The sequence below is a fragment of the Larus michahellis genome, chromosome Z (genome assembly GCF_964199755.1).
Source record: "Larus michahellis chromosome Z, bLarMic1.1, whole genome shotgun sequence".
NCBI classification, from domain to species: domain Eukaryota; kingdom Metazoa; phylum Chordata; class Aves; order Charadriiformes; family Laridae; genus Larus; species Larus michahellis.
In genome coordinates, this window is record NC_133930.1 from 37,596,863 (window position 1) to 37,612,040 (window position 15,178).

Sequence of the window (15,178 nt, forward strand, 5' to 3'; positions counted from 1 at the left end):
GAAACTAAGCAATTCTCCAGCCTTTTAAAACTAAGAAACCGCTAAAAAATTTTTGAAGGACTTGCCTACATTTACTTGTCTCACATCTGCCAGCATTTTACTACTTTCATCTCAAACCAATCTGCAGTTCGCACCCTTCAGTTACATTACAGAATAATCTAGACCTTTTCAAACCAATCACTTGAACGCGTTGCCTTTTCTGTTTCAACACAAGCTATGTTGCTTCTGTTTTTAAGTCTTTAGATTTCAGTCTGCATTCCAGCTTGGCTCCAAGGAAGAGCCCGAGCCCAGCCCACCACTACCAGACTAATTCATGCCCCGCATCCTGCGGAAAAGCCTGGGCCCAAGGGGCCAGGCGGAAAAGCACATGGAACCCGGCCAAGCCCTGCGACGAGGAACAGCCGGCAGCCCCGGCGGGGCTCGGCTGGGCTGGGTGAGGCACGGCGGGCCCAGGCAGCGAGGAGCCACGGGCAGCCATACTGCCATCACACAGCCACAGCACGGGGAAGCGCCCTAGCGGCTCAGACCCGTCCTGCCATGGTGGCACCCCTTAAAAAAGCCGCCGGATTTACGTGACCGCGGACAAGCTTAACCTGCCATCACCCCCAGCTCCCTCAGTCCCACCCACTCCACCGCCGCCCAGCAGCCGCTGCGCATGTGCCGTCTGCCGCGCAGGCGCCTTCGCCGCTGGGGGCGGCCGCGCCTGACGCCGGCGTCCGCGTCCGTCTTCTGGCGGGGAGCGAGTGGGAGGTGCTGCTGGAGCCGGCCGGGACGCTCGGTGTGGTGAGGCAGGTGAGGTGAGGGGCGCGGAGCGGCGGGAGGCGGCTAGTACTGGCCGTATGGGTCCGCCTGCCGCCGGGGCCGCCGCCAGCGCTGAGGCGGAGGGCGCAGGATGCAAGGCCGCGCCTGGCGCGGGGTCCGGGTGGCGGCCGGGGAGTGGTGGGCGAGGTCTGTCCGTCCGTCCGTCCGTCCCTCGGGGGCGCCGGCGTCTGTCCGTACTGTGCTGGGAGGCGCCGTGGGCGCAGCGGGGCGGGCGGCCCCGGCGAGGCCTGCGGGGGATGGCACCGCCGCGGGGGCACCGGCCAGCAGCGAAGTAACAACGCCTGGTGCTGATACGCTGTTGTGTTTGTTTTTTGTTTTTGGGTTTTTTTTAAAATTTATTTATTCTATTTAAACTGACTTATTTTGAGGAGTCGCGAAGCGCTGTGCGTGTGGTGTGACACAGAAGCCGTGGGAGTGTTTGCAGGTGTTCTCACCCTGCTGGTTTGGTAGGAGCACCGCCTTGAACCAAGAGTTCTTGGCAGTGAGCAAAACACAATAAATATGGGAAATGTGATCTCACGGCTCCCAGCGATCAATTTCTAATATTTAGCTTAGCTTACCGTGTCATAATTACTTTGGGTAAATGGTATGGACCAGATGTGAAGGTGTAATGCCATGACGACCCCTCTCTGGTTCTGTTGCATTAGTGATGCTTGTCCTTCTTAGCATTAGGATGCTGTATTGGGTTTGCATGGCACGGTTTTGGTAGTGTGTGAGCTATAGGGGTAGCAACTGTGAGAAGATGCCAGAACCTTCTCCTGTGTCCAAAAGAGCCAATGCCAGCAGCTCTGAGACAGACCTGCTGCTGGCCAAGGCTGAGCCCATCAGTGATGGTGGTGGCACCTCTGTGATAACATATTTAGGAAAGGGTAAAACTGCTGTGCAGCAACACCTGGGGGAGAGGAGTGAGAATATGTGAGAGAAAGAGCTCTGCAGTCACCCAGGTCAGTGAAGAAGGAGGGGGAGGAGGTGGTCCAGAGCAGAGATTCCCCTGCAGGCTGGGGTGAACACCATGATGAAGCAGGGTGTCCCCTTGCAGCCTGTGGAGGACCCCATGCCAGAGCAGGTGGATGTGCCTGAAAGAGGCTGTGACCCTGTGGAGAGCCCATGCTGGAGCAAGCCCCTGGAAAGACCTGTGGACCTGTGTAGAGGAGTCCACATTGGAGCAGGTTTTCTGGAAGGACTTCTGACCCCGTGAAGGACCCACGCTGGAGCAGTCTGTTCCTGAAGGACTGCACCCTGTGTAAAGGACCAATGCTGGAGCAGTTTGTGAAGAACTGGAGCCTGTGGGAAGGACAGTCTCCCATGGGAGGGACCCCATGGCCCTCCTGAAGCAGGGGAAGTGCGTGACCACAACCCTCATTCCCTGTCCCTGTGCTCTGCTCATGGTGAAGTTAGAGAAGTTTGGAGTGAGTGAGTGAAGTTGATACCAGGAGGAATGGGGGGGAGGGGTGGGGGGGAAGGTGATTTTAGATTTCTTCTTATTTCTCATTATCCTACTCTGATTTGATTGGCAATAAATTAAATTAATTTCCCCAAGTCAAGTCTGTTTTGCCCATGATGGTAATTGCTGAGTGCCTTTTCTTATCTCAACCCACGAGCCTTTCATTATATTTTCTTCCCTGTCCAGTTGAGGAGGGGGAGTGATAGAGCGGCTTTGGTGGGCGCCTGGCAGCCAGCCAAGCTCAGCCCACCATAGGCGGTTACCATTCACATTAATTATGTTGGGAAAACAAGCAAGGATCCCTTTCTTATACCTTGTCTTTTTAAAATTAATATTTGCGTGCGCGCATGTGTGTTGGCGATTTGTTTGGGTTGAGTGGTTTTTTTTTTCATCTGTGTGGTTGATGGTGTAGAGTGCCTCTTCAGCAATGAGAATACGAAAAATACGGCTTAGGACAAACAACTGAAAAAAGATGTTAGGAGAAGTGAGATGGAATTAGTTACAGCTTAACAAGGTAGGCTGCTAAGGTGCATGGGATAAGTTTTGGGATGTTAAGTAGGCAGTCTGCTAAGACCAGCTATTTTGAGAGGGTCCTTTGTAGTATGTTAGGAGAGGACTACTGTAAGAATCTGCAAGATTAATTATTCACTTTCACAGCATGCCTGTATTATTTTTTTATTTCTGGAGGCAAAGAAATGAGAAAGAGCCGCTCATGTGGAGGTTGCTTTGGGTATGGATGGATTTGTTTCAGGGTGGTGCCGCCTCCTTTGCAAGGGCTGTGTTTTGTTAAACGCTAGTGATCTCTGTCAGTTGCAACATGGAAATAAATTATACAGTGCTCTAAATTTTTAGTGTTAAAGAAGAGCCTGATAAATGGTATTTTTGAGACAGAATGCTGTCCCAAATGTTGTAACCTGGGATAAAGCTTGTCAGTATTTTTCAAGGCTGTTGTTGATAGGCTGTAGGACCCCCTTGACAGCTCTCATGAGCCTGGCCCTCCTTGTTTTTGTGGTAAAAAACAGTAAAAAATAGGAAACACTACTGCTGTTGCTCTTCCAATTCTTGGGGTTATTGTGTGGAAACCGTGCCATTCTGAGGAAGGAGAGAAAGGGACTACAAGAAATAGTGATGCTTATACTTATTTACAGAAGGGGATTGGCAGACTGATAAGAGTCGGCAGTGACCATTGTTCGTAAAGGTGAGAAAGCAGTTGTTCAGGTATTTATTTTTTTTTTTAAATAATAGAAAGTGGTCTCCAAATTAAAGTAGCTACCAAAACTGAAGAAGGGGGGGGGAAGAACCCTGACCTTTTTGTTTTATTTCTTTCTTTTCACAGTGTCTAAGTCTTGACCTATTCTTAATAGCTTCCATGTCTTAAGTGCCAAAAAGCAAGACGCTGGGTTAAGAAAAGGGTGTTTGTTTTCTGTTACTAACTGCACTTTTAGGTAGTTCTGAGGTTCTGTTTTAAGACATACTTGGAATTTTCTGCAATAATTTTGGCTATCTTTTGGCTCTGCAGTTACTACCAACAGCAGCTGTGCTTCTCCAAAACATGTTCTTCATACTGTCTTTGTCTCATTATATCATCTCTCTCAGATTGCACAAATGATTGTATGATGTTTCCGTGGAGTTTATTTGCTATTGGGAAGACTGGAAATGATGCTTTGAGGAGTGGGATATAAATGAACATATAGCATCATAGGGAGACGTACCCATCTCAAGAACGCATTTAGCAATTCCTAACCATTTTCTGACTGAAGTCTTGAACTGCTTAGTTGGGTTGACCTCCAGATACCAACATGAACGTTATGTGGAAATATATCTCTTCAAAACTTTCAAAGAACAGTAGCGACTACCCTTTGACTGGATACCACTTCTTTAAAGTTTTCCTTTTGGTGGTTTTTTTTTTTTTTAAATCTGCTAAATGTTGTCTGTGAACTTTTTTGTCTTTTCTCAGAAGGGTGAAATGGTAATGGTACTCTGACAACATTGCCAGTAATCATCTTTCATGATCTGTTTCTTCAGGGTTGCGAAGTCAGCAGAGAGAAACTTAAGTGTTCCAAATAATCCGTAGTGAGAAAACAGACTTATTTTTTCACAGATTAATAACTATGAAATCATATGCATAGATTAGGGGAACTACAAAATAGCATTTGATGTTTGTATTTTACTAATGTGAAACAATAGCATTCAACAGACTAGTTACAAAGACATATCCTGTTAACTCTATATTTGAGATAATAAAGCTTTCTGCTCTTTGTACACATGCAAAATCCCTGTGAAAAATAGGTAATAAAACAATTTATTAAAAGTAAGCTTTATTCTCTTTTTTCTCTTCACAATACTTGAGCATTAAATGTTTTAGCCTACCTGTATTTTATAGCTTCTAATTCTTTTATGTAATTTATAAAGAAAGAGAACCCTTTTTAGTATTACACACGTAATAATAGGCAAATAGGCTTAATACTCTTTTAGTATGGACAGAAATGCTTTGTTGAATGATGATGTCACTGTGATGCTTGAAGTTCTTTTTGTAGATCAGGGTGATGGCGTTGGATTTCTAGCTTGTCAGGTTTCCAATACAATGTGTTTTTTTTAATGTGCTGCTCAAAAAATGCCATTAGAGTTGGATGCAACGGATTTCTGCATTTTTTTTTGCGATGTTTTGCAATTGCATTGCTATCTAAGCTTTGTGGCAATGTGCAGGGTGACATCTTTATTTTTGATCCATCAGGTTCCTAGTTCTAAAGATCAGATCAGAAACGATGCAAGTATCTGTTCAACTGAGGATGCAGCTTTCTCCCTCCTTCTGCAGTGAGATTTTATTTCCTTGTGGTAGCTTTGGTTGTAAATGGCTAGAGCCCAGTAGGAGTGGGATGAGGAAGGCCAGCAGCAGAGTATAGACCCTGAACTTGAGGAGAGCAGACTTTAACTTATTCAGGGGATGCTTTGGTAGAACCCTATGAGAGGTAGCTTTGAAGGGTGAAAGAGCTCAGGGAAGGTGGCAGAGCTATACGTACAGCATAAGGTGCAAGTAAAGACCATTCCAATATTCATGAAAGCAACTAGATGTATTGAGAGACTAAACCGTGTGCTCCAGTGCAAAGTTGTCAGCATACAGGAGGCGGAAGGAGGAGCAGTCCGCAGAGGCACCATTTAGAAGCATTGCTTGGGCATACAGACATGGTGTTAGTAAAGCCAGAGCTCCGTGTGAATTTAAACTTGAAAGGGATATCAAGAGGAGGTTCTACTGTTATGTTAATAGTAAAATGTTGAACAAAGAAAAGTAGAACGTTTTTGTGGTGCTAAGAGAGCTGGCTGATGCCCTAGCGAGGTTGCTCTCTGTTAATTTGCACAAAGTCATGGAGATCTGCAATGACTATAGAAAGGCAAATGTTGACCCATTTTCAAAAAAGGCATAAAGGTCAGCGCGGAGTACAAGCATGTCAACCTCACTTCAGTCTGTGGGAAGATCACGCAGTGGATCCTCTTGGAGCATGTTTCTGGGCATGTGGAGGAGGAGGATCCGGTCGACTACAGGACAGTCACTATCACTTCAGTCCCTGGGAAGGTTGGGGAATACATCCTTGTAGAAGACATTTTTAAATGTAAGAAGAACAGGGTGTGATTAGGAGCCATTGGCATGGATTTACCAAGGGCAAATCATGTCTGCCTGACCAACATTGCTTCCTACAATGAGGTTACGTGTGCTGTGAGCAAGAGAGGGGCAGTGGATGTTGTATATTTTACCAAGACCTTTGACAAAATTTTCCATTGTCTCCCTGTCATCAAATTGGTGAAATATGGCCTGGGTAAATGCACAGTATAGTCATTGGAAAACTGGCTGGGTGGTTGGGCTCAAAGAGTGGTGATCAGTGGGGCAAAGACTATCAGACTGGCAAGTAATGGTGTCCCACAGACATCAGTAGTGTGTCCAATGCTTCATAGTGCTTTCATTAATGACATGGATGACGAGGTGGAGTGCACTCAGCAAATTTGTGTCTGATGCCAAATTCCAGAGAGCATTCAAAGCACTAGTAAATAGGGTGCTCTTAGGGAGCGGACCAGGACAGCTGGGAGAAATGGACCGATGGGAACCTCTTGCAATTCAGCATGGAGCAGTATAAGGCCTTGCATCTGTAATTAAATAACCGCATGCACCAACACAGGCAGGGGCTGACTATCTACAAATCAGCTCTACAGAAAAGGACCTGTCAGGGCGTTCTAATAGACACCGAGACGAATGTGAGTCAGCAGTGCAATGTGGCAGCAAGAAAGGTCAGCTGCATCTTGGGCTGCGTTAGTGAGAATGGGATGTCTGTGACCATGATTGTTCCCCTCTGTGTGGCACCTGTAAGAGAGCATCTGGAGTGCTGCACCCAGAATTTGGGCTTCCCAGTAGGACACTGGTGCAAGCCCAGTAAGGGTCACCAAGATGGTCAGGGGTCTGGAGCCGGAAATGTACAAGGGGAGCCTAAGAGAGCTGTGTCTGTTCAGCTTGGAGAGGGGAAGGCAGAGGAGAAACGTTATTGCTGCTTGCAAGTACTTGGTGGGAGAATTCAGGAAAGATGGAACCAGACTATTCTTAGAGGTGCACAGCAATAGGATGAGAGGCAACAGGCACAAGCAGGCTACATACAAATAAAAACGTATTATATACAAATCAAAATTCCTATTAGGTATTAGGAAGAAGTTTTGGTTTTGTTTTTTGTTTTTTTTTTTTTTTTTTTTTTTTACCACAAAGGTTGTTGAGTATTAGAACAAGTTGCCCAAGGAGACATCCAGCATGGGGTTGGCTGGATGTGGCATAGAGCAAGCTGATCTAATCAGACCCGTTTTGATGAGGGGACTGGACTAGGTGACCTGTGGAGATCTTTGTTCCAACCTAAACTCTTGATACAGTGGTTCTTATTGGGAAAAGTAAACATGGGTATGGATTTACCAAGGAAGAATTATGCCTGACCCACCTGATTGCCTTTTCAAAAGGATGAATTAAATGGATTTGTAGACAAAGGGAGAGGGGTAGATGTCACTTACCTTAACTTGAGCAAGGCTTTCACCAGTGTCTCCCCCGTGTTCTTGTGTCAAAGGTAGGTTGTTTGCCCACTGGCAGGGCTGCTCTCTGGACAGACTAGAGGAATAGCTGATGGGAACCTCAGGAATTTCAACAATGACAAAAGTCCTCTCTTGCCCCAGCCCTTACAGTACAGGCTGGGGATGGGCTGGCTGGGGAGCAGTTCTATGGAGATGGCCGTGGGCCCTGGCAGGCAGTGCACCAGACAGCATAAGCAGCGCACAGCCTGGGGAGCCAGGTTAGGGTGGGTTTTATCCCCTTCCTCTCAGCACTCATTAGACCTCATATCAACATGTCCAGTTTTGGATCCCCTAGAACACAAGAGACACTGACCAGAAGGAATGAATTCATGAGAGACCACTGAGACAGTGGGGCTGGAGTCCTTGCCTTGTGAGGAGAGGCTGTGGGACTGGGGCCAATTCATCTGGGAGGAGGGACAACTTTGGGGGTACCCAACAGCAGCCCTGGCACCGATGGGAGGGGGGACGAAGAAGACAAACAGGCCCTTTACCGCAGTCTGTGGCAAAAAAAGCTCAGGCTAGTGATGAAGAGAAAGCTTTTCTAAATCAGGACAGCTCAGTAAGGTGGTGCCCTCTCTGTTCTTGGATGTTTTCAAGCCCTGATTGGCCAAAGCCCTGAGCAACCTGGTCTGATCCCATGTCTGAACTTCCTTGGAACAGGAGGTTGAACTAGGGGCATCCTTAGGTCTCTGCTAGCCTTAATTATCCAATGATTCCCTTAAATTTCCAGACACACACAAGTGTGTGTAAATTTCCATATGCACACACAAGTGCCTTTGCTGAGGGTGAATGATGAAGACTGTTTAGATGGTATTTAAAGTAGTTAAATTGCATTGATATAGCTGCTGCATTGTAAACATCTTCTAGAAGTTTAGTGCAGATTGATTGAAATGGAGGAATTGTTTCTGATGGGGGGGGGCAATAGACTTCTGGTCTGCCTAGAATAGTTGATTTGTGCTTCTATTGAAAGTGTGTACTTTACTAATGATTCTCTGCTGTAGTTTCTGCTTTTAATATGAATAATAAAAACTACCTGGTGGCAGATAGCATATAATTCTGGTGTGTGTGTGTCAAAACTACACAGGAAGGAACCTTCTATCATTTTACCACTTGTTAGGTAGAACTGGAAGGGTTTGTTCCTTGTGACTCTGTAGGTGTATACAAATAGGTTGAATGCATCTAGATCCACTGGAGTTATTAGACATGCTCAACAGATTTAGGTACATCTGGAATTGTTTGCTGTAGAGATCACATTTCTTTTTTAAAAAAAGAAAGATGTCAACTCTAGTTTAATGTGTTCATTTATTATATGGACACTTATTGTCTCAAAATGCAATTAAATCTTTTCTGAAACAATGCAAACCTACACTGACATCATTCTGACTGCAGTTAACAGTTGGAATTTTTTTTCTTCTAAACTTTCAGAAATGTAATTCATAACTATATGGGAATATTTCGCTATTTAACTGCCAGGAATTTATATTCATTGAGGTGGTAACTATTCATTTTAAGTTTTCCTGCTGTGAATGGAATTTGTTATGCCACATGCTGCATTTGCATGTCTCCCGGGTTTAATTCTGTCTTTTTGAAAATAAGTGGCAAGATTCTGAATGCATCACACTGATAGCATGACTTGAAGTTGGAGTCCTGTGCATGTATATGTTTTCTCAGGGCTCATTGCAAAGTGCTAGGTTTTTAATTTTTTTAAAGGAAGCCATCCCAAGTGACAGGAGGTGTGTTTACAGTAAACTGAAATGTTTGAGTATTTGCTGTTAGCCATCAGTTTCACTGGTGTGCGACAAGGTAAGCTGAGTTCCGATTTCTTTCTGGTTTAGGTTCCTGTATGTTTGTGGGTGCCTGCATATTCCAACTTACAGACAAGGGATTTTTTGGCAAATATTCCAGTCCCTAACTACCATTATTTACGTTGCACAGGTGGGTCTTTTGTTTGTGTTACTTCTGTTTTTGCATGAAATAATTGAAAAAAATATGGAGAATTTTGCATTTTAAATCGTGTTTTGGAAACTGTGAACACTCCCCTTGAGCTGTCCCATTTTCAAGTTGAGATACACTTGAAATGCTCTCAGAGTACATTTATGCTGTGCCATAGGGAACTGTATATTTGCTTCAGCTTTAAGAAATGTTGATCACGCATTCTTTGTGCAAGACCAGTGAGTATGTAGTGTTTCTCGGCTTTAAGCTCTTAAAGCAAGGTGATATGGTAGACTTAGGAGGGGGAACAAAATGCTTTAATGTTAACATCAGGTATTAAGTACAACATAAATCTAGTGTGTTGGTTTTTTTGGCAAATAGCATGCTTTCTTTCCTAGTCCTAAGTATATTTTTTTTAATCTCACTTGCAGTGTCATATGACAGAGACAAAATGTTGGATGACATCAAGAAGCGGTTTGAATTTCCTAATGCAGTTATTCAGTCACAGGTAATTTTTTTAAAAGCATTAAACAAATTGAATTGTCTGTGGAAACCTTTGTTCCAAGGCCTGATGGCTGACTGTAAAAAGGTGATAGGGAAGACTTTTTTGGGTTGGGGTTTTTTTTTTTTCCTCTCCAAAACAAAACCCCATAGAAGTAGGGTATTCTTAAGTTGCTCGCAAATGCTAATTGCCCTCTCTGTGTAACCCAAACATTGGACATAATTGCTCATCGCTGTAATGTCTCTGCAGGAAAATTGGAAACTTCCCATGACTGGAAAGTTTAAGTAGGCCCAAATGGCTTTTAGTGATCCTGTGGTCTCGAGAGATGCCATGCGTTACCAGATGTCATAAGTGGGCTCAAAGTGCTTGACAGTGCTTTATAGAACTGTCTTTAGGACTGATCTGTTTTCTTCCTGTTTGATAAGAGCTGAAGAACTACTGCAGACTTCTGTCATTAAACAATAACTGTTTATAGATCCACTGTGATCAGCAGACCAAACCGCTTTATTTTCAGATCTGTGCATTGGCTCCTGATCGTTTTCACCTGAAACTTTCTTATGTGCATAAAATTTATCATACTATTTTTAATGGACAGGAAGGAAGAAAGTAATAGGCTGTTTAAAAAAAAAAATACATCTTCCTTGCTTTGGCCATCTCTCATTTCAGTGTTAAAAATGTATCTCTTCAGCTGGTAACATCGTTGCTAACTCCCACAGTTTATTCCTCTTCCTTTTTTGAATTCAGGATTAAATATGTAGCGATTTGTTTGATGGAGTAAATTGTTGTGAATGCAGTCTGTGCAACGTGGTGTCGCTGTTGTCTTTTCAGTTTAGCTCAGTCTCCATTAGTTAACAGTAATTAAGTTTGAAAGAGAGACACAGAAGTCCCCTTGCAATCAACTTGACATTTAGGAGAGGAAATCATGTCCCTGAAAGCTAGAGTTTGTCGGGGCGGCCAGCATGCTGTTCTCGCAGCAAGAGTTCATTTAAGGTCTAGCAGTGTCTGTACTGCAGGACCGGTTGGGTTTTCTTCAGTGCGGAAGAATGTCCCCATGGTACAACTATGGCTGAAATGTCTTGGCTCATCACTACAGCTGCACATCATTGAATGTTACTGCTGTGTTTTGGTGGGTTTTTGTGATGTGCTTTGGTTGTTTTGCTGGTTTCCACTTATATTCTGTGACCCCTGGAAAGCATGCTGTAATATTCAAACCATTGTCAGGCCAGGATTCAACTTCGTGACAGGTATCTTCTCTTTCTGGGACCAACCAAGGCATCTGCTCTGCAGACCACATAACCTACATAGTGAAGTATCAGCAGTGTGAGGAACTTAAGCATAGTTTTGTAGGTCAAAAAGTTTTTCTAATCAATGAAGTGCTTGCAATGCAGTGGGCTAATATACAGTTTTGACTTTCCTATATAGCTTACTGCAAAATCCACTTTCTATTGATAAGCCCCTTTTCCAGTCTAATGAAAGTATTTTTTTCTGAAATTCCTTATAAAGAAAAGAAAAAGAAAAAATAATAGAAGATTCACTTGGTAAGTGCATTGCATGTTTCAGTGTTTCAGTCCACATTTGTATTTTTAAAGGCAGTTTGAGGAAATTCGACATTCTTTCTATTAAAATAGAATGAGATGCTTAATTAGCATCTCATGTTCTTTAGAACTGAAGCCCTCACTCTTTAGAACTGAAGCATTTTTTTGGAGGACCTCGAAAATTTAAGTCTTATTCATCATCTCTGCCACAGAATAGCTTTATGAGGAGTACCGTTAACTTCAAATGCTTTGTGTACAGGAAATGAAACATTTCTGGCAGTGGGTATGCTAGGGGGTGTATGCTAACCCTATGTAAAGGGCTTAAGGTATGATAGATGTTTGTCACCAGTGTTTGGTAAAACTTGCAATGCAAAAATTTGGGCAAGTTGCTTAGATTTGCTGTGTTCCACTGCTTCTCTTGCTTCCACTGCCCCGTATAGTACAGGATTTAATAATCAGCGGTTCTGTTAAGTACACTGAGATCTGTACAGCAGTGGAACTATAAATGTCTATTACAGTTGATGCATTAAAATGTCTGCAATGCCTGAGTAGGTACCTGATTCTAATCTTATAAGAGATTATAAGATGTACAAAGAGACCTTTGGATCAGTGGGAGGAGCCCTATGGAAGTTTGTTTCTCTTCTGCCTCAGGATAGGAATAAAAAGTAGTATGCCATCATTACGGAGATTTTTGGCCCTAAAACATATTCAGCTTCCACACCAGTAAGTTTAAGATTTCAAGTCACAATAAAATGATCATATATAGCAGCAATGTAAATTCTTCCTAATGGACAAGAGAAAAGTAACATTTGATCTGAATGTGGTTTTTTATTTCTTTTTCTCTTTTAGGCAGTGGGTCATCTGATTGCTGCGATACTGAAAGAAAATGTTTCTTCAGGGAAGATCAGACAGGCATCTCATCAGGTTTGTAGCATTCTTTCATTTCTGTTTCCTCTCCCATTCGTATGTGCTTATGTTTTTTTATGGTTTCCCGTTCCCCATTGTGTAATGTTAATAAGTCTTGGAAGTTAAGTAAGGTAGTTAGCAATATGTGTCTGGACGTACAGGTAGAAATGGTAAATCTCTGGGATCAGAAGAGCAGTTTTACTTCCATCAGAAGTCTTAATGGCAGAAGTCTTAATCCTTCAGAATGCCAACATTTATCTATGCTCAGTTTAAGAGAATTTTATTTGAGTTTATTTATGTTACTGTAAGTGAAGTGCCATATGGTGACATTGTCACTTGAGTAGGAAAGCCTTTTACATCACTGTAGAAAATTTTAAAAGTATGGCATCTCACGTACCTGTATTGGTGTTATATTTCATATTAGCTAAGTAAAGCTCACATTTCTTTGAGAAAAGGAGCATGTTGCAAAGGCATACTTAGCCTTTTAGTTGAGTCGAGTTTGCTAAAGTGCAGGTCTGTCTTTTTACCTGAGAGGCACATGAAATACTTGGATTTGCAAGTGTCACAGCAATGTAGCAGAGGTGTTTGTTAGGATTTGCTCATCCATTTTTTTCTCCCCAAAAGCTGACTTGTACAAAAATCAGCAGAAAATGATTTGTGGATTTTTTCCTCCTAATCTGAAGTCTTAAAAAAAAAAAAAAAAAAAAAAAAAAAAAAAAAACAAAAAAAAAACAAAAAAACCACAAAAAAAACCCAAAACCCACACCAACCCAAATTAGCAAACCCAAACCTGACAAGTGCTGAGTTTTGATGTGAGGGAATGTTGGAGGTGTGCACATTCTCTACAGAAGCTCCTCCAACAGTCTTGATCATAATCGTGTTCTCAAATGACGTTCTGTTTTGAGCTACAAGCTGACTCTTCTCATTTCCCACCCCTTGAAGGTATTAAACTGAAATACAGCAACATCTTCTAAAATGTAAGAAGCAGAAGATTGTGCTGCTTAGACATTACAGGCTCCCTTTTTATTCAAGAGCATTTTGAAGTGTTAAAAATGTTCCTTGTTTTCCCATTTGGAAGCTACAAAGTCAGCAAACTAACTTGTGAATGCAAATTTAGCATGAAAACAAGCAGCAGTTTTGATGGATACTGCCAAATCTTTGTGCTTACTAGCAAATGGAGAGAACTGAGGACTTGACATGGTGAGGAAAGATGACTGACTGACCTCTCAGTAGCCCTTTTTATGCCTGCCTCTAGCTGTCTGCACTACACTTGCTGTAGGCATAGCTTGGCATAGCAGTTCCTGAGTTGTCTCCAATTACATCTTGATCATTTTAAGGAAAGTGAAATTGATGCTAGCCTACCTGCATAGGCACAGCTTAAAAATTTGTCTGCCTTACTCTTTTCTCAGACTCCTGTCCCTACTGAGGGCATAGGCAGTAGTGGGCAGGAAAGTGGGAGCTGTCCTGGGAAAGTCCTTTCTTCACTGTAGAATCTGTACCCCAGCTTCCTCTCTGTAAGTCTTCAAGAGAAGCTCTTGAGCAGTTTTTCATTTAAAAGTGTGTTTGAGATGAATGAAGAGAAATCAGTGTCAGCCTTCTCATTGCTTTTCTCTCATGCTTTTGATTTCAGACTCCTGCTCTGAACTTGCTTTGGGAGAAGTGCTGTAGTGAGAATGTTGCCTTGCGAACGGCCTGCTCCGAGGGATTGGTGGCACTTGTTGCAGAGAAACACGCTGAGTTCGACTATGTTCTTCATGGAGCTCTCAACCTAATTCCTTCAGCAAGGTAGTGTTTGGTTGCCTGATTTTGTACTTTTTGTCAGCTGGTTATCAGTCACTGCTTTTCCCTTTCAAATACAGGGGAAGAGGAGAGGTTCTGTAAATGACAGTATCTTCAAATAAGCTGTGGCATTAAGGAATGACATTGCCCTGCTACTCTGCTGAAGGCTGTTGCTTTCATCTTGGCAGTGTGACAGTGTGGGTCTGACTTCAGAACTCAGAGTATCCCGTGCATGTGAGCTGAAATTAATAGCAGTTTAGACTAATAATCTGAACTTTCAACTGTGAAACCTCAGAAATCAATGCACTGCCTACTTTTGTTGCCTGTATCATGGGGAAGGGGGAAGAAACTGACAGCAGTTTCCACAATGGGGAAGGGAAATAACTCCCTAATCAGTCTATCCGAATTACTAGTTGCTCAAATAGAGTTCACCATGAAGCTGTGGGTGGGGATTAGGAATGCTGTGTTTTGTTTCCCTGTCTGCTGAGGAAGAAATCACTTTACCTAACCCTGCAGCTACTTCCTCTTACAAAATTTTGTAAATACAGTGCTTGGATCTCACAATGGTTTTTTGAGCTAGACTGCCTGTGCAGCATACTGAGGGAATGAAGTTATCGGGGGGCAAAAAGACACTGTGCCTGACATTTACAAATGGGAAGTGAAGTGATGATTAAAAAGATGTTTCCTTTCAATTCTATCAACTTTATAAAGTTCCTTGGGTTATCTGTCTCTCCTGTGATTTTTGGCAGTTAACTGGATTTCTGCACTAAGCTTTCTTATTCTCTTCCTAGAGAATGCTAGAATTGTTTTTAGCCAAGGCAGGTAATTCATGCTACACCTCTGATGTATTATCCTGTTGAGATCAGTGTAGAGGATGCAAGAACCATGCTATTCAAGATGTGTTTTTCATTCCTTCTAACCTTCACATAACTGGTTCTAGGCTGAGGTTTCTCATGGTCAGTCTGAGCCAAAGATCAGTTTAGGTCTGAGTAAACTAGTGAAATGCTTAAGAAATCAGGTATTTTAAAAAAGACTGTTTCTTTCCATGTGACTTGCTTGATTACAGCTAGAATCTTACTGTGATTATACAGATTCTGTGCTGAGTTTACAGTAGGTAGTTACAGATCCCTAGGAAAGGTTTTGTAAATATATATATTTCTTTTT

The 15,178-nt window shown here is 42.9% G+C and overlaps 1 protein-coding gene across 3 annotated transcripts in view; it reads left to right on the plus strand.

Moving 5' to 3' along the window:
- The first annotated feature begins 672 nt into the window (after positions 1 to 672).
- Positions 673 to 15,178, plus strand: part of FOCAD (focadhesin) — a 118,290-nt gene continuing 103,784 nt past the window's right edge. The window contains exons 1-6 of one of the 3 annotated variants that reach the window (XM_074569621.1): positions 676 to 792; positions 9,196 to 9,295; positions 9,724 to 9,800; positions 12,179 to 12,253; positions 13,645 to 13,749; positions 13,866 to 14,020. Coding sequence is in view for 2 of the 3 variants with exons in the window: in XM_074569619.1 (XP_074425720.1) it covers positions 9,744 to 9,800; positions 12,179 to 12,253; positions 13,866 to 14,020 (287 nt within the window). In the remaining variant the exon portion in view is untranslated. Of the gene's footprint in view, positions 793 to 9,195; positions 9,296 to 9,723; positions 9,801 to 12,178; positions 12,254 to 13,644; positions 13,750 to 13,865; positions 14,021 to 15,178 lie in introns of all 3 variants that reach the window. The other 2 variants (XM_074569619.1, XM_074569620.1) reach the window with 2 other exon arrangements.